The sequence below is a fragment of the Melozone crissalis genome, unplaced genomic scaffold (assembly GCF_028551555.1).
Source record: "Melozone crissalis strain CALT ecotype California unplaced genomic scaffold, PUWL_Pcris_2 ptg000013l_1, whole genome shotgun sequence".
Lineage (NCBI taxonomy): Eukaryota > Metazoa > Chordata > Aves > Passeriformes > Passerellidae > Melozone > Melozone crissalis.
In genome coordinates this window covers 34634833-34662444 of record NW_026535791.1, presented here as the reverse complement: position 1 = coordinate 34662444, position 27612 = coordinate 34634833, and the positions used below count along the sequence as shown (strand labels likewise).

Genomic DNA, 27612 nt, shown 5'->3' with positions numbered 1-27612 from the left:
ATTCTGGGGGTGACTGAGCACTAGCACAGGTTGCCCAGAGAGGCTGTGGAGTCTCCATCCTTGGAGATACTCTGAGGCTGCCTGGCATGGCACTTAAGCAGCAGGGGTTGGACCAGCTGACCTCCAGAGGTCTCTTGCAACCTCTGCCATCCTGGATTTTAGACACTGCAGAGAAATAACAGCATGGCAGGGAATCATTCTGCCATAGAGATTAGTAGTTCTTTGATTACGTCAGGTACATGTGCCATATTTTCTGTTTTCCTTGCAGTTTTCACTACTCCTTCTCATCAGGGTCCCTTTGGCAGGCCATGACTGGAGGGGAGTTTGCTGATCACTTGCTGAACCTTTGAGAACTGCCAATTTCAGCGATGCACCACGTCCTGAAATTAATTAGCTCCTTTATAATGTATCGCCAACCTCTCCTAAACTTTGTTCTTTTTGTTTGGTTTTCGATTTCTAATAGAAGAATATGCAACATCTGGGAAGGAGCGCTGACAGCGTTTCTGGCGGCGTTTGGTCCCGCTAAGCCTGACTTGGCGCTGACTCGCGGCGGATTTTTCTGTCCAAAAAAGCCGGGTGGGCACCTCGCTTGGCGCTGCGTGCACCGAGGAGATGCTTTCCATCAGCACGGGGCACACACAGGCGCCAAACCGGGGCGAGCGGAGCAGAGCCCCCCCGGCGAAGGCTCGGTCCGCACGGAGCCAGCCCCCGCGATCGGCTCCCGGCGCTGCCCGGCACCTCTCGGGCTCCGCGGGGAGGCCGGGCCGGCAGGAGGCGTCTTGCGGCGGCCGGCAGGAGGAGGAGGAGGAGGAAGAGGAGGAGGAGGAGGGCCGAGGCGGGGGTGCCGGCTCTCCCGGAAACAGCGCCGGCCGGCGGCGGAGCGGTGGTGTCTGCCAGCCGCGGGAGTCGCTCGTGGTCCTGCGCCCTCGCCGCACGCCGGGCGGGTCGGGGCGGCATGGCGGGCGGCATGGAGCCGGTGCCCCGCGAGGAGAAGCCTAACCCGCTGCAGGATGCCAACCTCTGCTCCCGGCTCTTTTTCTGGTGAGCGGCCGGGCGAGGGCAGGGGGAAGGGCAGCGCCGGAGGCGAGGCGCCGGGCTGCCCGCCGGCGGGGAAGGCGCCGTGCACAGCGCCGCTGGCTTCACCTCTCCCGGCCGCTCAACAGTGCCGAGCCCCGGCTAAAGCTGCCCGGCTCGCACTCGAGCGCGGCTCCCGGAGCGCCCGGGCGCGCCGGCGGCGGGCGGGAGGCAGCGAGCGGCGAAGGGAAGCGGCGGCCGGCGCTGCCCCGCTGCGCCGTCGGCTGCCGGCAGTGACTGTGCAGGCGCGACCTGCCGCCCGCCCCCGCGGGCCCGGCTGTCAGCGCTGCCGGCCGGGGCAGTCCCGGCTCGCAGGTGGGTTGGGGTCTCCTGAGGTGAACCCGGCGGCCGCGATAATCCCCGCCCGCGGTCTGGGCGCGGCGCAGCCGGGGGCCCGCCCGTCTCGGGCACGGCAGCGGTCAGCCGGGCCCCTCGCTCCCCCGAGCACGTGTTGGGTTCCCTCGGTAGCTGCGGGGAGGACGCAGCGTGTTCTGCTTCCTGGCCGGGTAGCCCTGCTGCCGGTGCAGGGCTGCTCCCAGGCTTTGTTCTGTTTCTCCGTTTGCATAACGGGTCGCGGGCAGGGATTGCTCATCCCGGCGAGGCGTGAGGCTGTGCCCTGCAGCAGGGAGGCGCTTTCTGCCCCGCATGGCTGCCTAAGGGATGGCTGGGCAGCATCCTGGCTGCTCTCACCGCACATCTGCTCCGCAGGGGCTTGGGGGCTCACGGAGCGAAGGCTGGCCGTGTTGCCACAAACTTTACGGCTACCAGCCCCGAGTAGAGCTTGGTCTCTTACTAGCTAGTGGGGACCTCGGCGTGAGTACATAGCTGTACTTAAAGAAGTGAGGAATTGCAGCTCAACATTTTAGTTGCTTTGAACTGTAGTAGGAAAACATGTGCAAAGTAAAACGAGAGAGCACCAAGCTTGTTTGTCCTTGAAGATCCCATTTGGAAGAGCACTTCCAGAGAAAGCTCTTACCCTGCTTCACCTGCTGCAGCCTGAACCAGGGTGCACATGTGTGGTGGAGGAGTGGGAAGGAAGGGAGGGCATGGCAGGTGAAACTCTTTTTTTGGAAGCCTCTGAAACACAAAAACTCTTTGATTCTATAAGCAACTCTGAGCAGGTGCAGAAGTCCTCTTTGGAAGGTAGGGGGATTTTAAAAACCGTGATAAATTTTAACGAAACATGTTTTTCAGTCAAGGCTATGTCCTCAGAGGCACTATGGGCAAAAAGAAAGAAATTAAATAAGTAATAATAAAAAGGCAGCTTTTATGCTTGTGTGAACTCCCTGTGTTCAGCATTTTGACTTTAATGCCAGGGATGCCTATGTTGGAAACAGCTTTGTTGTGAAATCTAAGCAGAATGGGATGAACCTAAGTTTGCCATGTAGCATTCCTGGACTGCTTTTGGTCTGTTCCCTTTCCCTTGCTGGAATCTTGTGGTGTTACTGGTAGTTCTGCCAAAACCAACGCAGCTAGATGTGAAAAAGAGGCATGCAGTGCTCATAGTCAGCTTTCTGACTGCTTGCACCATTCTTTTTTTCAGGCCTTCTGTATCACTCTGCATGTATTGCAGAGAAGCGTTCAACAGCAACATTGAAGTACCTTAAATTTCCCTAGTTTTAGACAAGCACTTGGAAGGCTGCTTTTACCCCAGAGGTGTTTTTAGGTTCTTACTTTGCAAAGGGAAAAAGGTGGAAGGCTGTGCTTGGGGGATGATAGGTCTGCTCAGAGTCCAGAGATCGACTGGGACTTGAGACTTCACTGTCAGATGCTGGTGTACAGCCATAGGGCTTCTGCGTTGGAAAAGGGTTTAGTGGAGCATGTAAAGCTTTAGAATTTGCCCAATGTGCTGTTTCTCAGGCTTTTATAGCAGTGTAATTCACAGCAGTGAAAATAGCCTTCTAAAGTGTTTTCTGTTACCCGTGGTGCATGTGATCACATCTAACATGGGTATATTAGTCAACAAGCATTAGTGTTTTCTGGGTGAAAATTTCAGCTGAAATGATACCGTCACTGCTCTCCACTGTTCAGCCTGCAGAAGACAAGTGGGTAAAATTGAATAAGCAGGAGCTGTCAGTTTTCTGCAAGTTAATACAGTTTTGCATAAAATCCAGGAAATGTTAAAACACCCTCTCATTTAGCTATAAAACTAACTTTAAGGGTAACTCTAAAAATTACTCTCCCTTTCTACAACGAGTGTAGCATCTCTTATCTGTGTGAGTACTGCTTCATTTTCGCTGATGTCTCACACAGGACATTGTGAGATTTTTTCATCTGGAGAACAGTGCCTGAGGAGGGCCATCCTGTGAGTAGTAGCTGCCACCACCCTATGGTTGTGTGCCTGCTCTGCTCTCCACATTCCAGGCATTGGCTGCTTGTTGTCAATGAGGGTAAAATACAGCATTGCAAGGAGCTGGGCAAAGGTCCTTAATTTATTTTTATTTTGTTTATATTTTTCTCCAAAAGTGCAGTTTTGCCATTGTCAGGAACCACCCTCCCATTTGTTGCCTGTGGTACAAAATAAAAGCTTACATTATTGCCTGGTGCAAACAGGATCAAGCTCATGGGAGAAAAAAAGTTATGTTTTCATTGAGTTATAAATCTCAGGTAATGAGTGTGTAGGCTGCAGAGACATTCTTCTTCCATTGTTTGAAGCTTGTATTCTTGATTTTGGGTTGTGACTTTAGCAAGTATGAGCTTGATGAACCTTAAACGCTCCAGCAGTACATTCATGGGAAAGAGGAGCATCTGGAGTCTGTGCTAATATTGTTACTTTTCTAATGCTTCCCTTGTGTAATGTTACAAGAATGAAAACTATTCATGACAGAAGTGTGAAGATCGGGGAAGTTGCAAAATATTCTTGTTTTCTGTGTCTTTCACTGAATTAGCTGTATTAGCAGAGGTTTATCAAAGCCCACATTGGCTTTCTGGATGTTTCAGGTATTATTGTAACTCCTGACTTTCAAGAGTCACAATTTCCATGCCTACCAAACCTTTTTTAAGCCCTGACTGGTATTTCATTTATAGCTTGGAGGGCTTGTATTTCTGATTTACTTAATTTATGTTGTTAGGTTGTTGGGTTTTTTATTGCTGGCTCAGTTTGCTGGTGAGAATGAGGACTCTGAAGGATGGATATGAGGGTTTGCTTTCTTTTTAAGGTTTGCCCAAGGAAGAGAGAATTCAGCTGTGTTTTTCATGTTTAAACAGCTATTCAGTTGTAGAAAGCTTAGGAATTGAAAAAGCCTTATAGGCCCCCATGCAGTTGAGAATAGCACTTTTGCATCTTTTTTTCTGATGTGGGTGGTGGGGATTATTAAATTAATAACTTAAGAGAGTAAGAATATTTCTCCTTTCTGGGTGTTAAGTCATCTTTGATCTTGCATGTTCATGAAGTAGGAAGTATATCTTTATTTGCTCAGAGCACTTGTTCCCTTGAGTTACTAAATATGTTTTTTCTATACAGCAGTTGAATTTTTATGCATTCTGCTGTTTGGACATCAAGTCCACTTCAGTGGAAAGTTGCTAAACATAGGGTATGATTAAATTTTTGAAAGACTCGATAACCTTTGTGCTGTCAATAATATGAGAAGAAAGGCAAGCTGGAACACCCTGGAAAGAGTATCCAGCATTTTTTTGTGCAGAGAAGTAAAATAAGTTAAAGTTCTTCTAGATTTCATACAAATTTTTTACTTCATTTTAATAATAACAGTAATTACTTATCTGTCACGGACTCACCATGACTGTGAGAAGTCTTTGGGTGTTTTGGAGCACTGAGCACTGTCATCATCCTCAGGCTAGATGCCTTTTCACATCATGACTTGACATGTGGCAATTGCCATTATAATAAGAGCATTAAAATGTAATCTGAAAGCTTACAGCAAGACATCTACAGAGTTGTTACTCCAAGGAATAAGTCAGTGACTGGTTTTAGACCTGTTAGTGTCTGGCAGCATTGTTTTTACTTACTACATGTGTACTTTGGGGAGAATGAAGTGCAGTGGAAGAGAAGAGTAAAAAACAATCTTAAATTTTTGGGTTTAAGTGTGAATTGAATGGGGTAAGACATGTAAGTCCCAGGATTTTGAGTGAGGACTGTGCAGTATGTAGCTGCTTGCCTGACCAAATGTACTCATGTCACAGATTTCTCTTGTAGAAGTGTAAATAGCTACACACCTTATTTAACTTCCTCCTCCTCTCTCTCCCTGTGGTTTAGAATTGGAAAAGCCACTGACTGATTTCACTAGATTTCTCAGGCAGTCTAAGTATTGCCTGCTTATCTGTCTTCAAGTGTTTCTTGCCTTGCATTGAAAGAAGTTATGGAAAGAATTCATCATTGTTCTTGGATATTTCAACTGGACTCCAGCAGTGCCACCAATAAAATTGGTTTGTGTTCTTTACTGTGTCAGTGAACAGTGTGAGGATTTTACATTTACTTACCATGAAAATATCAGACTTTGTGACTTGCCTGGGATCTTGCCTGATATTTGGTGAATTCCCATGGTCAGTGCCTGAAATTGTGTGGTAATGCTACTTTATAAAGAACTTTGAGGTAGCTAAGTTCATTTATTCACCTGCTGGTGCAGGACAGTTGTGGTACTGTAAGAAACTGAAGAAATATGTAAGCAGTTTCAGTATAGATAAACAGAAAACACATTTTCTGTATCCTGAGATGGAAATCACACTTGCTTCTCTTTTTCTCCTGGATGAAGAAAGACTGAGGATCATACATACAATTTTTTTGAAAGATAAGGTCTTGTTTGTTCATTTATCAGTTATTTAATGTCCTGCTGTCAAATTTGAATCATTTGTTCTCCTGAACTGCTGCATTATTTTTAAGTTTTGCCTGTTTATTTGCAAGATGTCTGTATTATGCAAAAGAAAATACTTGAAAATTATTGTTTATGAGCTAGTAAAGTTAAAATATGTGGATAAAGAGTGCTAAATAGATTATATGGATTACAACAAGTGTGTATAAACTGTTGAAGTGTTAGCACTTGCTATCTCCTGTAAATATCTGTGCTTAGATATGCAGTTAGATGAACTGTTAAGAGTATAATGAAACACGGACTATTGCCTTTGGAATGCTTATGTATGGCCTGCTGTATAATTTATGAGATAAAATGTCTTCTAATTCCTGCAAAACTTCAAAATTAAGATTATGTCATGGTGCTGTTTGTGTCTTCTTTTGCAAAAATAATTTCCCTATCCTGCTTCTAGAAAACTAGGCCATATATAGAGTGGAGGAGGGAGATAACCCAGTTAGATTTTGGGAGTGGAAGGTTTTCCACTCCCAAAAAAAGACCAGTCATCTATTTTATGTTGTTTTGTATCCCTGGCACTGTACCACTTGTAATAACAGTGGGAAGTCACAGGGCATTTTAATTCTCCCTCTTTCCCTTGCTTGTCAGAAAGGATTTTAATACAGAAATTGCCACTGTTAGGTCCTTCTTTAATGAGTAACTACTGAAGTTTTTTTTTATAAGTCACAATCTTCAGACCTTTACATCAAATCTTTGGTACTTTGGTATTTTTCTTGGCCTGTGGTTGCTGATATTTTAATGATAGTCTTTGAAATGCCACAGGTACAGGTGATGCCACTCCTCTCTTCCCTGCTTCTAGGCCTGCAGAAAATGTTAGTTTGCAATTTTGCTCCCCCCTTCTTCTTGCCATGTCTGTGCTTCTTCTTGCTGTCTGAAATACTGGGAAGTATGCTAGATTAATAAGGTAATTCTGTACCTGGCTGATAAACAGTATGAAAACAGCCTGCAATAAATGTAGTCAAATACCAGTTGTGTTACTGTCAGCATCAGAAAGTGGATGTTCAGCAGCTTAGCTGCTCACACTGTGCTGTGGAAAAAGCAGCAGCTTGGAAGATGAGATGGAGCTGGGTATCAAAGGTTAATACAGTTGGTATTGAAACTGGAAGCCTGAAGGGCGTTTTTGAGTTAATATGGCTTTGAAGTAATTTCATTGTATTCCTATTTTTTCCTTCTGTAAGCAATGAGGAAAGCTGCTCTTTAATCCACATTAACCTGGGGAGGGAAGTTGCAACCAAAACACAGTTGAAAAGCATCTGAAGAAATACCAGACTTACTCTGTTTACTTTATTACTTGTGGACAGCTGCCTTCATAAGGGGAGGTGGGAGAAGGCAGCTTACTAATGAGAATGGATGAACATATGGAATGGAGAGGTTAAAAACAATAAAAATCACATGATGGCTACAAACTGTTGCTAGGGTATCTATAAATTCTTTCAGAATAACTGTGGAGACTCTCAGTGTCTGTGTGTCCTTCTTTCTGTGCATCCAGAAAGCCAGCAGAGATCCTCTGGACTGAGAGCAAGCACAGAGCAGTGCTGAATTGCACTCCTGGTGTAGTGTCAGATCACAAATGTGGGTAATGAACAGGACCATGAAGAGGGAGACTCCTGGGGTGAGCCAGGGAGAATAAGCAATGTGCATTAGTATCCAAATGGCCTGTGGGAAAACCCCATTTATTTTATCAGAAAAGCCATCTCCAAAGTAGGTGATTAAAGAGAAAAAAACATGTGTTACTTTGCAGCTTAGTTGTTGAAGTAGTGCTTCCAAGCTGCTCAAGGGAGACAAAATCCTAGTGTTATGGAAGAATTTGAGTAAACAAAGACTTTCCTGTGCAACTGTTGAAAAATAACTGGACATTGAGTGTAAACAGGTGATGCTTGTAATGTAATGCACAAATAAGCTTAAGAGGAATGGGGAAAATGCAGTTCGTAAACCACCTCTTTAAGGAATTAGTTGATGAGAGCATACTGGATGTGGCTTTGACTGGGTGCTGTAAAATTATCCAGAAATTAAACTTCTTCTTATTATTACAAATAAAATATTTTCCTAATCAGGCAAGCAGTTTGTGTAGTCTGATTTTTCTCACTTGTCCTATGGTGTGAAGCAGGAGCTCTTGTGAAACTGCTGAGAAAGAAATTCTGCACTTGTGCAGAGGAAGGTACTGTACTATGCAAGTGACTGACTGTGGGGTGATTGCTGTGGGGCTGGTCAAGGCAAGTGAGGCTTGTGGGTGCACCCAGGGCCCTTACAGACACATCTTTTGATCTTGGGACATTTTTTGTTTGTCTCAGCTTTGTAATGTAATTGCAAATACTTCTTGGCTGATGTTTTTTGACAGACTTTATCAGTTAATGAAGAACTTTTAATGTATGCTTGGGTTTCTAGAAAGCCCTGCAAGCCTGCTCTGCAGTGTGAGAATGGTACTTTTTTGAGTATTTACAATCAGGACATGATACAAACCCAGAGGTACAGCAGGTACTTCTGTACTTTACCTGTACATTAACACAGGTCCCATCCCTGTGTTAATGAACCATTTGAGCTGGACACTGCTATTAGTTTCATATACATGTCTGTAATGTATTTCTGCCTTGCCTGAGAGGAAATTATTTTGGGATGATAAGAAATCTACTTTACAAGCTTTCTTGTTTAGGAAATTTTATTTCATGCATGAAGCAGAATAGCATGACTAGCCTTAATGATGCTGCCTTTTGGATAGCAGAGCCTGTTTCTCTTTCATGCCGTCTTTGAAGAAGGGAATGACTTCTCTTAGGAGAGTAAGCAAACACTGTCTTAGCTTTTTCTGCAATCTTAGAGGCTTTCCAGTATCTTGGTGGAGTTGCTCTCTTAACAATTGCTAAAAATTGGACTTTTCCCGACCAACCAAGTAAATTGTGGCTGGTTGACTGTGTTGTAATCTTAAAGGGTGTGTAATGTCAGGGCCCAGGAGTAGGGAAATGCAGGAAGTGAATGTTTATATTGTGGTCTTTGTGTATCTGCTGGTTCAGAAATGAATCACTTTCTTTTTTTATCAGTGCCCACGATATTGCTGCAGAGGTGAAAAGCCTTTTGGGGTCAGAACAGTGATTTACTGTTTTGCAGCTGGCTGTCTCTGGGTTTGCACCAGGTTATAGAGTGATTTTTTAATTTTTTTTTTTAATCTTTATTCCAAGTGACATCAGTATTCTGGCAGTACCAGGGACTCATTCTGGGCATGTTTCCAGACTGATGTCTTTGATCAGCTAATCGTTTTGATAGAACAGAGGCATTCCCAGCAGAACACAAGGTACTCAGGATTCTTACAGATTCTCACACTTTTTTGTGTAGGTCATGCTAGGAAGAATTTGGGCTAAGCTCTTTGAAAGGCATCATGTGAACCCTGTGTTTTAAAAGAGTAACTAAAATGAAAGAATGTGTAGGAAAAAAAATAAATTCAAAATTCCTAGCGAACAGGAGGGTACCTGGGAAAAGTAAAGACAGTTACTAAGGAGTCCTGGTTTTATTTAAGTTGAACAAGTTCTTCAGAAAGAAATACAGAAAGGCGGTGTGAGTCTTACCTCCCCAGCATGTTGTTCCTCTTCTTCTTCCAATAAAACAGATTGGTATTGAGCCCATTATTGGGCTGAGAGGAGGGGTTTGCATGACTGTCTATATATTTACTCAATTTCTTTAATTTAGGTTATTATTTTAGCTTTCTTATTAAAGAATAATGCAATTTGCACAGGTTCTGTTTTCATAACAAATGCTGGTTTTTTTTGTAAGCAGGTTTTAATACTCTTTGAAGAGATCTGTGTTAGCTGATCTCTGTTCTGACAAAAGACATACCAGTCTATTGAGTAGTCTTCCTTTATGGCTATGGTGGGGTTTCAGGGATGTTCTTTATGTAGGCCTTTGCTTTATTTGTCAGCCTCCTCTAGCAGTCCTCTGACAGCACTCTAATGTAACTGAGCCTTCAGGAAAGAGAAGGGCTTGCTTGGTTTTTGTGGGTTACAAATGTGTGACTTGAGTAACAGCGGGCTGTGTGAAACAGGTTGGTCTCAGTTCTGCTGTGATTGCAGAGAATTCCACAGGGCATAATCTGCATGTGGCATTCAGGTGGAAACTTTTGCATTAATGACTAAATAGGGGCATGTGCTACGCCTTCTGTCTGGAAGTAAACCTTCCAGCATAAAGTTCAGGATGCATCAGTGAAATGGTGATGCTCAAGCTCTTCTTGCTGTACTTAGAGTTTGCAGAAGAGCTCATTCTTGGGATAAAAGCCCTTCAAGGACTAACCATCATTGAAAAGAAAAATGTTTAACCTTCTTCTAAAGGTCTTAAACTATACTCTGCTAATACAACACACTGTTAAAAGCTTTTTTACTCCTGAGATCTTCATAGCAGTAGCTCTTGAAGATGGGTGTTTTGGGGAACACTAGTTAGAAAGGTCAACAATGGGTAATTTTTAAATTGCTGGAGTTTTTTATACATTTTTTTTCCCTAACCGTACGGAAATGTGGGCTTGTGCTGAGTCTTTGCCATGTTGTCCATTATAACAAATGAGTCACAAAATGAATTGCTACAGTTTTCTGCTTACTCTGGATTGGTTTTCCTTGATTCTTTCATGTTAACATAGGTTGTAGTGCAATATATTACTCTTTTCAGTGCTATGGTTTTAACTGATGGAAAAAAGGGAGAAGCCCTGAAGTTGCACTAGGTCTCACTAGAACTAATAGCCTTGAGACTTCTGGCAGTTTTTAGCCTGCACTGTCATCTCTCTGCTTCTTAAATCTTTCTCAAATTCACTCACACTGTAGGTACAGTGTGGAGATGGGATAAGGGATTTACTGCAAGCTGTAAGAACTCCTCAGTGGACATGGGCATATCATCAGTAAGTTGTTTTGGGTGTTTAAGGACCAAGGCTAAACTGGATGGCTCTTACAGTCCTGTGCACTTGAGAGTGTTGCCTTCCAGCAGGTTACTTTGCAGTGGACTGCACATCTGTGGTCAGCACGTGCTGCTCTTGGCTGTAGTGTGGAATCAAATGCTATCAGGATTGAGCAATTGCCTTCAGCAGAAGGCATTATTCTTCCTGTTGCCTGCCTGTGGTTTTTTGAACAGTGTAAGAAGAGGAATGGTGTTCTACTGAGTAAAATTAAAAGCATTGTTTTTATTTTTTAAGACGGTATATTTAAGTCTGTTTCTAAAGTGTCTTTTGTTTCCCTCTATGTGCTCTGCTGCCTGCAGAAAGTACCTGTCTTCAGCACTGCTGAGGCCACAGCTGGGGCCCTGAATCCTGTTCTGGGGTCCCCAGTACAAGAGAGACATGGACACGCTGGAAAGAGCACAGCAAAGGGTCACAGCAATGATTAAGGGTTTGGAACATCTCTTCTGGGAGGAAAGGCTGAGGGAGCTGGAAGTGTTCATCCTGGAGAGGAGAAGATACGCGGCGTATCATCAGTGTAGATAAATACTTGAAGGGAGGGTAGAAGGTGGGCAGAGCCGAGCTCCTCTCAGTGGTGTCCAGGAGTGGGATCAGAGGCAGTGGGGCCACAAACTGAGTACCAGAGGTTCCCTCTGACCATCAGGAAACACTTTGCTGTGAGGGTGATTGAGCACTGTTGTAGGCTGCTTGGAGAGGTTATGAAGTCTTCCTGCAGATCTTCAAAAGCTGTCAGGACATTGTCCTGGACAGCCAGCTCTAGGTGGCCCTGCTTGAGCAGAAGGGTTTGGACCATCTGACCTCCAGATGTCCCTTCTGACACAACCCCAGCATTTCTGTGATTCTGTAATAAATATCCTATTTATGTTCCTTGTTAAATGTCAGAACTGGTTTTCCTTTCACCACCCTGCCAGCAGTAGCCAGTGAAATCTCACAACCGTTTCCATAGGTGGGAGAAGGATTTAGCCTTTGTATTTTCCTGAAAGGCCTGCCTCATCCTGATTCTCATGCTAGGAGGAAGATAACTTTAGCCTGTGTCTGAAAGGAGACCTGTGACTTGTCTATGGATGCATCCTAGGCTAATACTGATGTTTCAAGAGGAGGAACACTGGGTATTGACCTCAGCTGAAGTCTGCTGTTCTTTCCCTACTTGTCCTGGAGCAAACAGAGGCTATCTCATCCAGCAGGCAGAAATTATTTGAATGGCTTTGGGGTTATTTGCCTCATACCTGCTTTTCACCTGCGGTCTGCAAGAGCTGAGGCCAAAGAAGACATGTTTCAATGGAGCAGATTCCTTGTGTCAAACCAGCCAGAAGTTCTGCCCCTGGCTGGAGCAGTTGGTATTTGAGACCTTTTGTCAGGACCTTTTGTGGGGAAGCTGTGGTAGTGATTTGGGCCCTGGTGCTTTTTAACCATAAAGTCCCAGCAACAGACTTGTCTGACAAGTCCTTTCTGTTTCTAATTGTACCTGTAAGATGCATTTAGGAGTTAACAGCTCACATAAACAAATCTTCAGTACTTGCTCCAAGAGTTTAAAAAGGGCTGTTAGGCATCAAAGGTGCTACTCTAAGGATAGAGACTTAATTTTTAGAATGAGTCACGAAAACACTGTGCTAACATGCTAAGTAGTGAAGGAACAACACTACATAATCCCATTTGTTACTTGCAGTTGTGCCGTGGAGCCTGGGAAAAAGGTTTTTACAACAGTGCTATCTTTGAAGAAACTCTCTGTGCTCCTCTCTAGGGTTTTGCCTGCCCATCCACCCTCTCTAAAACTAGCCAACAACCTTCTCGTAAGCCAGTGTATACAAAGTTTAGTTAGAACATGCCTGAGCAAGAAATGTAGAGCAAGTTGATGAGTATTCATAACCACTGTTGTGGTGTGAATAAACAAATACCTTCACTGTAAACCACCCCAGTTTTGGAATCTCACATGTAGATCTTAAAGAAAATAACATGCTTCACCCAGCACATCACACTTCTTTTAAGAGCTGTGTTGGTGAAGTTGGGGAGTAAATAGGTATCAGAAACTAAGCAGCAGTTAAGAACTTTCACAGGCAATTCAGATCAGACAGACAGCTTGCCTTGCATGCAAGAGTATTTTTTCCAAAACAGATCCCTGACTTCTTGATTTTGATGGTGTTAACCAGTTGAGAAAGTACTTGTAGGAAAAGCCTTAGAGCCAAAATCCATGTCTCCTGGAAACAAAATAGCACCAATTCAGCAGAGACAAACTAAATGGAAAACTGCAAGTTCCCTAACTCCACTGTTCCTGCTAAGCCATTCCTGTTTTGCACATGTCACTCCTCTTCTCTCCATCTCATGGACAACTTGGTCACTTCTGTGCTTTATGCCATACAACCCTCGCTCTGTGGGGCACAACTGGAACTGTCTGGAGTGCCCTGATGTATTTCAGACTGAAGGATCCAGGTGCATAAAAATCTACTCTTGCTGTTCCCTGACAGTTGGCCTATTTGATCTAACAAAATACAGTGTTTTTCAGCAAATCTACAGTACTGCTACTATAATTTGTCTTCAAAGTGTTCTCGCAAAATACTGAGCGTTTAGGAATCTTTCCACTGAGGAAACTGAGCTGTTAGGCATTATTTTCCTTTCTTGAACCTATGCACCGTGTCAGTGTCCTTCTGTTTATGTTTCCAAACATGAGTAAGGTACGGTAATAACCCATTGTTTTCCCATTTTTACATTTCAATGATTGTCTTTAAATTACTGACCTTTAATACTTGTCAAGATGTCAGTTGAATAGCAGCTACTTTTCTCCTCAAGTAAATGTTACAAAAAATGTCTTTTAGTGTGCATTACAATTTAATTTACAGCTTTCAGTATTTTAATAGTTGGGTTAAGTTAGTTTTTTCCCCTTCATATTTAAAGGAATGCTATTTTTCCTTTAGTGTAAGGAAACACTGTGAGAAAACAATTCCCTTAGGGCCAAGAAGGTTTGTTATGCTGGCTGTCTGGATACCTGGGAGTAAGGTGTTATAAAGAGATTTAGGAAGTGGGAAGTGCTTTCCCGTTTGCAAGATAGGGGTTGACTTAATTCTTAGATATAAGTGCAGTGAAATGTGTGGATGTTGAATGATTCAGGAGGGGAAAAGAAAGGGATAAAAGAATTAATATGTAAAGAAGTTACTCCTTTTGGTCTGCTGGTCAGTTTACTAATAATTTGTATTTAACTAGGTGGTTGAATCCCTTATTTATTACCGGCCATAAACGGAAGCTTGAAGAAGATGACATGTATAAAGTGATGCCAGAAGATTCCTCAGAGAAGCTTGGAGAGGAGTTGCAGTGGTAAGGAGAAAAATTGTAGAATACTTTGGGTTGGAAGGCACAGTTGTTCTCTTTTATTGTATTAATGCTGGAGAAGGTAAAAATTTTATTTCTATTCTAAAATTAAAAGGTGTTATTGTAAAGTTTAACAAGGTTAAAAATGCTGACAAATTTAGAGCAACAAGAACTAAGAAAACTTGTTTATCATAGATGCTTTTTAGATTTTTTTCAAGTTATACATAATGGAACGGCATTAGAGTAATTCCAATATGTCATTTATAATTAATTTGACACTTTGCAGAATGCTTGCAAAAGACAACTTTTCATCAACTGTAATGGTAGTAATCCTTAATAAATGTGTGAGTCTTCTGGCTTACGGTAAAACAGCTGTGGAAACTTCAAATTGCTCTGTATAAAAGTGGAGAAAAAAGTTGTCTATTTTATTTCTTTTTGTTTGTTTCTTTTTTGTTTGTTTAGAGTGCAAACTGAATTAAGTGACCTTTTAAATATATGTGTATATTTAAATATATGTATGTTGAAAATCTGCCACTCACTGGTAGAGTGGGCAAGATGCCTTGTACAGCTAAAAGCATGTACCTAGGAATGTGTTTTTATTTGGCTTTAATACTTTTTAATGGACTTTGTACTGATGTGTAGTGCTATGGGCTCAGAGGATATATATTTTAGTAGGAAAATATCTTCAGATAATTACTATTTATATAAATTGTCATGAACCTTCCAACAGAGAGGATTTTTGTCTTCAAATAATCTTTTACTAAATGTAGTTAGAGGAGAAGATGCCTCCTAGTGAAAGGTGGCTTCTGTATTAAGAAAGTGTGGCCTTGCTGTTTCTTGGTGTTACACCGAAGGCAGAGCAGATGGACTTTCCTGAAGTTTGCTTGGGATGAGAGACTCCTCAAGAAGCAAAAAGAATCCAAAAACTAAAGGTTATGGCCAGGTCTGACGTCATCCTGCTCTGGATAAGTTAACTGAGGAAAGAGGGTTGGTGATAAGCTCATAGGAGTTGCTGCTTTTAATGTCTTTATAGCTGGAGAAGTTTATCAGATTCGATGGTTGTGTCTTCAGGCAGTTCAGGGACTTGGCTGTAGGGAAGATGGATTTTTTCCAATGATTTTTTATAGTAAAAGAACATACTTGCATGAGTCAGGAAATGGTAGGAGAAAAAAAAAGAGTGGTTTTTAATTCTTCAGTGTACTTGACCAAGAAGCAGAGAATATAATTCATGAATAGCTGCCTGAAGTCGTCTTTTCTCTTGAGCCAAGAAACCCCACAGAACCTACATAGTTTCTGTTTTCAAAGCATGTAGACAATAACTCTGTAATTCTTGTAACAAAAAAAGAGGGTAAAAATAAAAAAAAATGTGTTCTTATCTGAATGCTTTGAACTTTTGTGCTTTGTTGCAAAATAATTGCCTTGCATGCCTTAGACGCATTTCACCCCTCAAACTATCAAGGTCAGAGGTATGGCAGAAAACATTTAGCCTTCAGAAGAATGGAGGAGGTTTCTCTGTGACAGCAGTGTGTTTTAAGAAGTCTGCAGAAGTTGTGATACTTTCTTGTTAAAATTGTGCTTGTTATTGCTGTCTTTGGTTTTTATGTGAACAGATTGTGTCCTGCTCAGTGGTGATGGAAAGGTCTTTGCCACTCTGCTGATGAATCCTCGCTTCAGGGAGATGTGTGAAGTGCTGGGTGACAAAATCCTCAGCAAAGCATGTGGTAGAAAAAAGACAGGGCCAGACATGAGAAAGGGTTGGACATCACAACCCCTCTGGGCAAGCACAGGGCATATGGATAGATAAAGACACTGTCCTGCCTCAGTTTAGTCCATGGTCAGGACATCATAGGATAGGATGCTCTTAATTAAGGTGAGTGGTGACTGCCTGAACTGAGAGGAGAAGAGACACAGGAAGAGTTCCTCATCAGCAAATGCAATGGTATGGTGATAACAGTCAACAGTGGTGAATTGTTTGTGATTAACCAAGAGCAAATAGGCCTGTAATATTAAGTACCAAGTGTTTATATGACTGAGAAGACATGATTAATTCCTTTTGTTTGGTTTGGTTTTATTAAGGTGATCAGGGCAATCTGGCTGTTAGTCTGAAAGTGTTTTATTCTAGGTAACTGCCTTGTGATTTTATTTCTGTCCCCCAACATATTTGCACTTTGTTTGTCAGGTACTGGGATAAAGAGGTGCAAAAAGCAAAAAAGAGAGGAAAAACACCACATTTAACAAAAGCCATTATTCTGTGTTACTGGAAATCCTATTTAGTTTTTGGAATTTTCACAATGATTGAGGTAAGTGGTGTAAAGTGTCACAGGACCTCCTTCTTGGCTAAGAGCAATGTGAAACTTGTCCACTTAGACTGCATGACATGTACTGGTGACTTCCTGGACTGCTCAGAGAACCTGGTAATGTTCTCAGGAAGGTAAAACAGAGCTATAGCCCTGCAGAGACTGAAAAACTGAGTCATGACTGCAGGATTATGGAAGTGGAACAGAGAGCTCATTTCAGGGCATTATTTTTGAGACATTGCAAACCTCTGACTTGCTTTGTAAGGCTTATCTGTATTTTATGTATCTGAGTGGGGTGCCTAATAGAAAGAGGATTTTTTGCTCTTTGTAAGTGGCTCTAAAGGACACATGGCATTTAAAAAAATGAAAGTGTAATACATACTCATGCAATTTTTATAACATCAAAGCGGGTTTTTTTGGTAATTCAGAGAGTTCTCCTTGAAGTTCCTGCTAAATTTTAATGTGGAACATGTTTCTTTTGGATTATGTGTTGATAAAAATTGGCTTGACATTTTAGAGCACAATAAAGACAAAATAATAAGGGATATGGCTTGCAGCAGTACTTGGCTCTTGTTTGCCTGTGTACAGACTTGGTTAGCACGGGGTGATAGGAAATGACTAATACTTTCCCCCCTTCTTTCTCTTTCAGGAAACCCTCAAAATAATTCAACCAATTTTTTTGGGAAAAATTATTAATTATTTTGAAAACTATGATGCCTCAGATGAGGCATCATCTTTTCAGAGGAGGAATTCTGCATATTGGTACGCAGGTGCTCTGTCTGTGTGCACGCTTATTCTGGCTATCATGCACCACTTGTACTTCTACCATGTGCAGAGGGCTGGCATGAAGCTGAGGGTGGCCATGTGTCACATGATTTACCGGAAGGTAAGCAGACCTGTTCACAGCTGTGTTTTGTATTTGACTACTGTTCTCTCAGGGGAGTTTAAAAATGCAGCATGGAGGGGTTTGACAGCTGGCCTGCAAGCAAAGCTGAGTTAATAGAAGAAATAACAATTGATGATTTTTGAGTGTATCCATAGCAAAGAGGCCATCAGCATGGAAACAGATTAGAAAAGATACATTAAAATTTTTGTAAGCTAGACTGTGTGCATAAGTAGGTGTGTATATGTACCTTATTAAATTTCTGTAAAACTTTTGCCAGTTATATTAACGTTAATTGCTTTGCACCGATGAATATAATAAGTTATTGTGATGTAGTTAATGACTTAAGATCATGCTTTGCTAAGAGTATATAAGCTAGAAAACATGCAAAATAAAAACTTTTTTCTTCTTAGACCCTAATCACGTGTATGTGTGACATCCAACCTAACAGTGACAATTCAGTTATTTGTTATGCCCATGATTGCAATGCCATTGAAGTTACTCATTAATAGAGACCTAATGCATGTGGAATGTGTGAGGCCTCAGATGTGTGCATGTGGCTTTGCTTTCTCTTTGGTGCTGAGGTGTCTGAATGACAGCTTCAGGCCTGCTTAGTGAAGGTGGTGAGTTAAATAGCCTTAAAGTCTTGGAAGAGCTCCTTTTTTTGCCTCCTGCTGCTGTTGGAGAGGAGGCCCCCATGCATAGAGCAGGAGAGGGACAGAGCTCCCAGGGAATGCTGGCAGCTACTCAGCCTTGCAGCTTTGCCCCAGGGGAGGACGTGGTGCTTGGATGTCACCATCTGCTGCAGCACTCTCAGTCTCCTGGGAATTGCTTTGCTGTCTAGATTTCCCCCCGCCCCTGTTGTAGTTAATGGTGGGATTTATTAATATTTTATCCCATCAGTGATGTAGAACTAGTAGGTTGTCTTCTTTGCAGATCAGAGGCTGCTACCCTCCCTTGGGGCATCCATCAGGTTCCCTTGGGGAGTGGCAGCAGTTCTGTGGAACTGCTCCTTCCCCCCCTAGGCAGGCAGGGATGCTTGGCATCTTCACCTTTATCCCTCCTGTTTAAGGGGGAAGAGAGAGAGGAGCAGGCAGAGGAGACACAGTTCAGAATCAAGTGGAATCCTAAAGGGAGGGAGTTTGAACTACAGATGGAGTTGAAGCTGCTGTCGGAGGGAAAGTGGAGCAAGAGAAGTTGAGTTTTACCTGGAGGAAGGAGCTGAGCACCATTCAGGATGAAATGCTCAGCTCAGTTGTAAATAATTGGTTCACTCTTCTGAAGCTGATGGCAATACCCAAACTGTGAGCCTGTCTCCTTCCAAGCAGGAAATCTCTGCTGAGAATGCTGGAAGGGAAAATGCCCCATCTTTCTATTTTCAGTGCTGCTGGAATAGTGACCTACAATTTCAGGCCTCAGCAAAGAAGTTTAATTGAAGAATCAGGATTGCACAGTTGCTTTGGAATGTAAAAAAATCCACATTATTTTAACCATTAAACATAGGTACCATCAATTTAACAGGAACATTTATACTACTGGTGTAGGTCATGTGAAGTTTTTGGACAAAGCAATAAAGTGAGGAGAGTAAAAATGTCCCCATTTTAAGTAGTGGTTACTTTTCATACACACATTTGTTCTCTTTTGATACCTTGAAAAGGATCCTCTGGGAACTTGCCTCTAGCATGGCACAATGCTTTCTTGTACATAAACATCTCTCTAAGGTATTAATTTACCAAACTGATTATCAAAACAGAATTAATGGAAAATGGATATAGTCATGGTGTTTGTTGCTGTGTTGATATTGGCTTAGAAGCTTGGAAAAGAACTATTTCTAATATGCACCCTTGTTTCTAGAGATGGGATTAAATGGAAAATTAATCAGCCCTCATTTTTACTTCTGAGGGTGAGGGTTGAGGTAACAGCAGAACATTGACAAACCTTTCTAATAATTTGTCTTCATTATGTGCTGCTTATATATAGATCATATTTTCTCTTTAGCCTCATATAGGCTTTTGAAAGAAACTTGGGTGTTTATTTACCAGCACTTTAGCAGAGTTTGTTAATTGCTGTAGAAAATAAAATCCTGGATTTGTAAGGATAAATAGATTGGATGAGAGAAAGCATTCTTAATAGAGAACTTCAGATGTTCATAATTCTTAAGTTTTAGACCCTTTTTCATTTCCTGGAAAGTTCAGATCTAATTTGCAAAATCCCTGTATTCAAACACTTAAGAAGTTTTCTACCAGTAAGAAGTATTAGTGATGCACATAGAAAACTCCTAACAAAAATGAAAGTGAAATCTGGCACATGATGACTCAGAATCTTACGTTTTGAAATCGAAGGCTGCTTTTGGGAAACTGGTTTTGTTCGTTTTATTTTTTTAAGACTTAGCTTTTAGAAGTTCTTTGAGGTCAGTGTACTGACTTTAGCTGGGTTGGAATTAGTTTTCCTCAGCTCACATGGGGCTATGTATCAGATGTAGTAAAAAAGAGGAAGGTACCAAAAAGGACTTTTTGGTAAAAAATTGGTTATGGAAGTAAAACTGCTACTTTGCAGTCAAGACAGATCCATTCTGTCAGGAAAATGCAAAGCTTATTTCACTTAAAAAAAAAAGAAAATAATCAAAACCAAGAGGGAATCAAGGAAATACTAAAACTGCATTGCCACTGATGATGGGAATGGCTGTCTCTTCCCTGAGAAGACAAATCAGTCACAGATGAATGCTGTCCTTTTGGCTCAGATGCTTGTGTGGTTCCTCCTGAGACTGCCTTGGTCAAAATGAGCTGGACTCATAGAATCATATTAAAACTGGCTTTGCTGCTTGTGTAGAAGTAGCTAGGAAGAAGTCAGGAAGGTGCTTGTGAGGCAGGTCCAAGACAGTCCCAGGCCATAGGCCACTAGGAAGACCATCATGGTCTTCTGATGGTTCAGGTAGCAAATATGTTGTACAACCTCAGGCAGCATGTTGTACAAGAGGTGCTGTAAACACATCCTGATGGGAAACTTCCCCAAACATGCATCATGTGAACTGCTATTACTATGATCTGTGCATTTCTAACATCTTTTCTCAGAGATTACCAACATTAATGTGTGATACGGAGCAAACATGATAGCAGCAGGCAGCTACCTGGGGGATTTCAGGTGGATGAGAGGTACATGGCTTAAGACAGGGAATGAAGCAATAATTTTCTCAACTAACTAAATCTGATCTTTCATATACCCAGTATCCTAGATTTAGTTTTTGGAATGTCAGAGGAATTTCATAGTGGAGTTTTAAAGGCTTCTGCCTTTCAATGTTTCTGCTGGTTTCAGTGAAGGTAGGGTTGGGATTCTCTCTGTGATTAACAATTTCTTTCTAACACGAACGTGAGGCGAAAGAAATGTAAGGAGCCTTGTTTGAAATTATGCCTTGAATAGTACTTTGATGGCTGATGTTCTTCTACTTGTTTCAAAATACTGGAACAGTATTTTTGAAACAATCAGTGCTTTTCAGGTTTGATTATTGGCCAAAAAGCAACTCTACCAATGTTTGGAGAGGGAGAAGTAGATGTGAACTGCCTAAAAATGTGAAGTGTTTTTGAGGAGTGAACTATTTTTGTACAGAAAAACATGTAACATGCTTTGTATATTTTTTTAAACTTGTGCTGCAAACTTGTGTTTTCTCTTTAGCAGGTGTAGGAGGAAGCAGGGTGTGTTATTGGTGTTTTTGAGCAATTTCAGTTTGGACCTTTGCAGTAAGGTTCAGACTGCATATTTCCAGATGGGATTTTTTGGAATGGGGGGGTATTTTATAAACACATTTTATTTTCTGTTGACCAACTTTTTTACTATTGTGTAAAAATACTTGATATTTACTCCTGTTGTTTTTCATAGCGTGTGCTAAACTTCATTTTACATAATTCAGGAAGATTACAATTTTTCTAGAGTTAGTGTTAGTAAAGGGACACACTGATTTGCAGAGATAGTCTGAAATTAATAACTTGAGGGATTTTTTGCCTTCTGTCTGATAACATGTTCAAAACAAATTGTTTCAATTGGCCAAACACTGTTCTGACTTTAATCTGGCCTTCAGGTGGAGTTTTCTGTTCCTGTTTTGTACAGACGCTCATAGTGAGGGGGAGAACAATGCACATGGAAAGTTACAGCTCTTTTGCTTAGTGGCTTGCTGTGTTGGTGTTTTCCTATTTTTAATCACTTCAGACATGAAGATAGGGCATTTTTATTCTCACAGTCCTTCCCTTGACCTTTTTTTTTAATATACTTTTTTTCTTTGGGACTTTATTTAGGATATTTAGTCTAATTTTAATTTTATTTAAGGCTCCAGTGCTCTCAGGCAAAAGGTGATATGCGGCTTCAGCTTTAGCCCTGGTACTGTATTTGTGTATCTTGTGTGTATAGGTGTGCTGTGGTCTATAAGCTGTGATAATTTGAACTGTTCTGACTTTTTTAGGCACTTCGTCTCAGTAATGTGGCTATGGCGAAAACTACCACTGGTCAGATAGTAAACCTGCTGTCAAACGATGTCAACAAATTTGATCAAGTAAGGAGTGTTTTACAGGTCTTTCCAAGGGGCTGAAGAAATTGTGGGGTTGGAGTTAAGAAAGTTTTGTTTAAAACTGGTGATTAAATGTTTCTAATGAACATTTCTTCTAGTTGTTTCTTAAACATAGGATGTTTTGTGTGGAAGGGACCTTAAAAATTGTCTTGTTCCAGCTCCCTGCCATGGGCAGAGGCACTTTCCACTAGCAGCTTGCTCATAGCCCCATCTAACCTGGCCTTGCCACAGGCAGAGATACTTCCTAGATGTTACTGGGGAGTTAATTTGTTAGCTAAGATCAAAAGTTAATTTTTGATTTTTAACTACTTGTTTAGGTAACAATTTTCTTGCACTTCTTGTGGGCTGGACCACTTCAAGCTATAGCAGTAACAGTTCTTCTCTGGATGGAAATAGGCCCATCATGTCTTGCAGGAATGGCAGTTCTGATTATTCTTCTTCCTGTGCAGACCTGCATTGGGAGGCTTTTCTCTTCCCTCAGGTAAGGCTGCATGTTTTGGGTTGTAGCTGTTTTCTGTGCTGGGTTTCAAAATGTGCATATTGGGTGGAGGGAGAGTATCAGCATGTGTTTGGTGGTATTTTTTGCAGTGTCTCTTATCTTTGCCCATGTTTTTTAGAGCTGCTAATGTGAGATATCTGAATTCCAGATTATGGACTTGAAGTGGTCTGTCATCCAAACATGTTGAAAATATCTGCTATTTATTAGCTATCCAGTGCATTAAAAGAGACTGGCTATTTCTGTAGCTACCTTGCTGTAGATCATGGCATAGAATTGTGGAACCTGAGCTTTGCCTTCCTGCAGGAATTCTTGGGGAGTGGTTACTCCACAGAGGATGTAGTCAGCCCTTCTCTGTGTGACTTACTGGGGTGACACAGGTGTTGCAGCAGAAGGCTCTGGAAGTTTCTTGTTCAAAGATCTTGCTCTCTCTCCTCCATGACTAAGATGCAGAGAGAAAAAAAGAGGAAGGAACTGAAAGAGAAGGGAAGAAAAATTTATCATGGTGGTTTTGATGCCAGCTATGAGGTTTCCAGCTGCAAGGTTCTAGGCTGTGGAGATAAGAGTTTGAGGTAATTTTCCACTGTCAGACAAATTTAATTTCTTTTTCTGTAACTTTATCCTAAAAAAAACCCCAGCAAGACTTGCCTCTGTTGAGACTGTTGAGGCGAGTTCTTGCATCCAGGTTTTGTGTTTCTTCTGTAATTAGTCATGCTTGACTTACATTATGACTTTATAAAAGGCTTTTACACCTGATTGGAAATATTTTTGTGTTCTTTAATCTGTACGCATATGCTTAGGAGTGTCAGGCATCTTTCTTTGCATCTTTTTGTTGAATGGGTTCCTTTTAGCTCTTTGGGTAAGTAAAATTTCTGTGAGTGAGTTACTGGTTTTTTTTTCAAGTTGTATTTCAAGACAAATTTTCTAGATACACTGAGCCTGGCATTGCCATTGCATGCCAGGTATGAAGAGAGAGATGAGAATTAAGAAATGAAAACAACTTGTAGACCTCTTCATTTGTAACCAGTGTGGTAGTCCTTAGTCGTTGCATTCATGTGCTGTTTCTCAAATAATGCTCAAGGGCTAATTCTCAAATAATGATCCATTCAGAGTTCTCTGTCAAATTCTAAGGGCTTTTCTTTTTATGATAAAGCCTGGTTGTAGAACACTTACTATACATTCTTAGATGTGTGTTTTCACTGCATGTGCAATATGCATGCAGAAGTATCAAGCTGCTTCTTTGCTGTTTTTCATTAGTTCTAAGTTTTTGAGTCAATAATTAAAATACTTAGTGCTTAGCTAGTGTTTTACCTGTGGTGGCAGGCTTTAGTATCCCCATTTTATAGATGGGAGACTGAGGCACAAAGAGATTAATGGACTTTTCCAGGGTCAGATAATAGGGTGACAAAAATCTGTTTCCTGAAGGTATGTATTTTAAAAATTAATCAGTGGCAGTGTAACAGTGTTTGGGGTTTTTTACCTATTCAGGTAAATAAAAAACCACTTGTTCGGATGCAGTGCAAAGGAAAGAATTTGTTAACCAGAAAAGTTTCTGCTTGTCTCCATGCGCACAGATTTTTCTCTTTGTGAACAGAAATGTGCAACGAACAGAAGGAGTTAATGGTAAAATTGGAATAGATTTTAGCTCTGAGTGTGCTGATGAGTGTGTTCACATGGCATTTGTGTGGATTTAAGGAAGGCAGCCCATGAAGAAGCAATTTAAGGATTAAAGCTTTTGCTAAAATCCAAGCATGCTCGGTGTGGCAGTTAATTTGTGCTGTTATTCAGCATTGTTCTGTGACTCAGTCGCGTCAACATGCATGAACACCAGTTCATGGTGCAGCCTCTGGCCTCAGTGCTCTGGGAGCTTGCAGACATGGATTTGGTATCCTGTGGAATGGTATCCACTGCACTCTGCAGGATTGCTTTTACTTGCACAAGTATGAGAAGTTGTGCAAAATACACATGACCCAATATATTATTTGAGAAGCAATTTGGTTATTGGACTGAAGACCATTTTATATGTATTTTATTGACAAGAGCTGAATGCTTTCACTGCTTAGTCATGCAACTGTAATATTTTTATTTGAAGTCCTTTTTCTTGAAGATAAAAACTGTGTCTAACTGCTGTGTCAGACATAATTAAAACACACCAAATATGCCTTGTGAAAGCAAAAAGGAATTTTGTAGCTAGATTTATTTAGAATGGTTTTTAGTACCATAGAGGGGTCTTCTCAGACAAAAATTTTCAGGTCCTTTCTTACTGCACTTTCTTATTGACATGCTATGTGAGCATGTAATGGACTGATCTGTTTGTACTCTGAACTTAATATTTTTGGAACCAGGGGCATGTCTTTCTCTGCAGTAATTTACCATCAATGCACTGGATGTCTGTATACTTCACGCCATTATACAACATCACTAAGCCTGTGGCTTCTGGAATGTATGTACAAAATATGCCTATTGCAAAGTAGGGGAGTGTAACTTGAAAAAAATTTTAAGAAGACCACTCCCCCAACCTCCTGGGCATTTTAAAGCAATTTGAAACAGGATGGTTACTGTGATGACATTTCAGCAGTAAAACTGAAAAATTGGTTTATGAGAACTACAGCCTTTTTTGAGTCACACCATTTTAAAAAAAGAAACCTCTGTTAACTTTATTGTTTAATCTATCATCTTCAACTTTCTATTATATGGAGACACAGCCTGGAAGTTAGGTGACTTTTCAGGATTGTAGGTGAGAGTTGTTTGCTGCTGCAGAGCCATGAGCAACACATGCTTTTCCCGTGGTGGTGTGTGTATGGGGAAGAAATAATGAGCTATTACATTATTGAAGCAATTGTTTTTCTGTGACTGTTTCTTTTTGAAAAAGGGGAAGGATGAAATAGCAATGATAATCTCATTCCATGTTGATGTGATTGGTTTAGTCTAAGTTATTTTCCTCAGTGTTATTAAGAATCCATGATTACACTGGGGCTAAGTTTCTAAATGCCTTTTTTTAGTTGCCTTGTATAAATATTTTTTAATACCCTGCTTCAGCCATCCTAACATTTATGGAATGCTGGTGCTGAGAAGTTTTTTGAAATGACAAGTAGGTGCTTGAAATTCTTTCAGCTTGTGTTCTTTAATTATGGTGATTCCTTCCAGTGTATCAGAGAGATCTTCCAGGGGACAGGTTAAGCTGAGAAAGCCTTCTAAAAAGTCATGCCTTCTAAAAAGATTTGAATTTTTTTAATGATCTCTGAATCTTAACTTTCATTGTTATATGCAAAAATAAGTAATTTAGAAGGTAAAGGTATGTTTTATCAAAATAAGATCTACCATAGTTCTCCATGTGCAACGTATTTGTCTACATGAATGAATTCAGAATTTTAATGGGGTCTATTAGCATGATTTATGCATTTATTATGTGGCTGCTAACTTTCAATGCTTTTTTCCTAATTAAAACGGTGACTTTAATATTTAATTATATATATTTTTCATTTTTTTCCATCAATACAAACATAGTTTGGGACTAAAATAGATATATTTAAATTAGTGTTAGTTACAATTAATGATTAAATAATTTTTTTTTAAAGAAACCATATCTAGATTATCTAATGAATTATTGCTCATGTACTAAGTAATCTCTGCTTCAACTATAGTTATTCCTAAAAAGTCACAAATGAGGCCAATTTCTTTACCAACATCAGGAGAACTTTATAACAAGTGTAGGTGTTTTGTCATTTTGAAATATTTTAAAAGTAATTTTCTGATTTTTGTTTTGTTCTAAATGCAGCAAACAGCAGATATGTTGTTTAAGGAGTGCTGCATGTTTGCACAAACTGACATATAGTCCTGAACATTGAATCAGCTCTCAGTTCCCTGAGAAGCAGGAATCAAACATACCAAGTGTGTCTGTCTGCTGTGTGTCACCTTTAAGATACTGGTCTTCAGGAAAACCCTTTAATGCAATTACAGTTTTGTGAATAGTCTTTAGAAATAAAAGCAAAAACTTCATGCATATGTTATGTGTTCATAAATAGTCTTCTTTAGGGAATCTGAGGATTTTTCCTTTGTCCTATTTTCAGAAGCAAGACAGCTGCCTTAACAGATGTCAGGATTAGGACCATGAATGAAGTGATAAGCGGTATGAAGATAATAAAGATGTACGCTTGGGAAAAATCATTTGCGGAACTTGTGAATGGTTTAAGAAGGTAATCCTGGAAAGATACAGCTTGATGTATGATCAGTGTCATTTTCCATTCTGTGCATGTGAATAAGTGCTTTATTTTGTGCTTTAAAATGCAGTTTGCATGTAGTTTTTGAGCTTTTTAAAAAAATTTTTATATAGCAACAGTGGAGGAATGAAGATACATTCTAAGGGAATAAAAAATTTTAAAATCCTCAAAACTTCAATAATTCAGGCTTTTTTGTGCTTCTTTTAAAGTTGTGTTCAAAATGAGCAACTAATAAGCTGTAGCAGTTGTAATGCAGCAATTTTACCCTCCTTTTATGCATTTTATTACTCAAGCCACCTGGGAAAGGAAGAAGGAGGAAAGACAGCAGATCAGAAATTCCATTGTTATTCAACTGGCAAGGCCAGCTGAGTTTGGTATCCTAAGACATTTAATTTCAGAGGTCCTTTGACATCAGATTAAAACATACTAATACATTTGATTTTCAGTCAGTATTTGCCCTTTTACTTAACACTGTAACAGCATTCAGTACTAAAAGATAACTGTAGGAGTTTGGGTGTATATTTCTTATAAACTGATTTTCATGTCGTGTACCCCTCCAGCATATGAATCGAAGGTTGGTATCCTGCTGCAGATTATCTGACTTTTTAAATTTTAAATGTTTAATTTTGGAAATCCTTTTCTTGAAAGGAATTTTTTCCCTTTACATCCATGTGCAGGCTTGCAAACTTGCAAATGTTCCCTGAGATGTTCCTTCCCATGCACGTAATTGCTTTCCTCTGTTGGGTTGTAGGATCCTCTGCTGATTGAATGTTCATGACTGATGGGAAGCTTTTGTGTCTTGGATGGAGCCAGAAAGAATATTTCTTTATTGAAAGCTTCCTCAGTGTGTTGTATTCACATCACTAAATTTTAGATTTCCAAGTTCAACACCTCATTAGGATTAGAGGCTTCCTTTTTAGTGTTGGAAAGAATTGAGATCTTCTAGAACACACCTTGAGCCTTCTTTCCTTTCTTGAGCTGTGTTGTGGAAAACTATAATTAAAACTCTTAAATTTAGCCAGATGCTTTATTGTCCAGTATTTCCA

At 40.7% G+C, this 27612-nt stretch overlaps 1 protein-coding gene across 2 annotated transcripts in view; it reads left to right on the top strand.

Moving 5' to 3' along the window:
* The first annotated feature begins 955 nt into the window (after positions 1–955).
* The window catches only part of ABCC4 (ATP binding cassette subfamily C member 4), a 141720-nt gene continuing 115063 nt past the window's right edge, over positions 956–27612 (top strand). Inside the window, exons 1-7 of one of the 2 annotated variants that reach the window (XM_054272041.1) lie at positions 956–1041; positions 14011–14121; positions 16295–16415; positions 17062–17298; positions 21746–21835; positions 22168–22331; positions 26417–26542. In XM_054272041.1, the coding sequence (XP_054128016.1) occupies positions 956–1041; positions 14011–14121; positions 16295–16415; positions 17062–17298; positions 21746–21835; positions 22168–22331; positions 26417–26542 (935 nt within the window). The remainder of the gene's footprint in view (positions 1042–14010; positions 14122–16294; positions 16416–17061; positions 17299–21745; positions 21836–22167; positions 22332–26416; positions 26543–27612) is intronic. The other variant, XM_054272042.1, reaches the window with a different exon arrangement.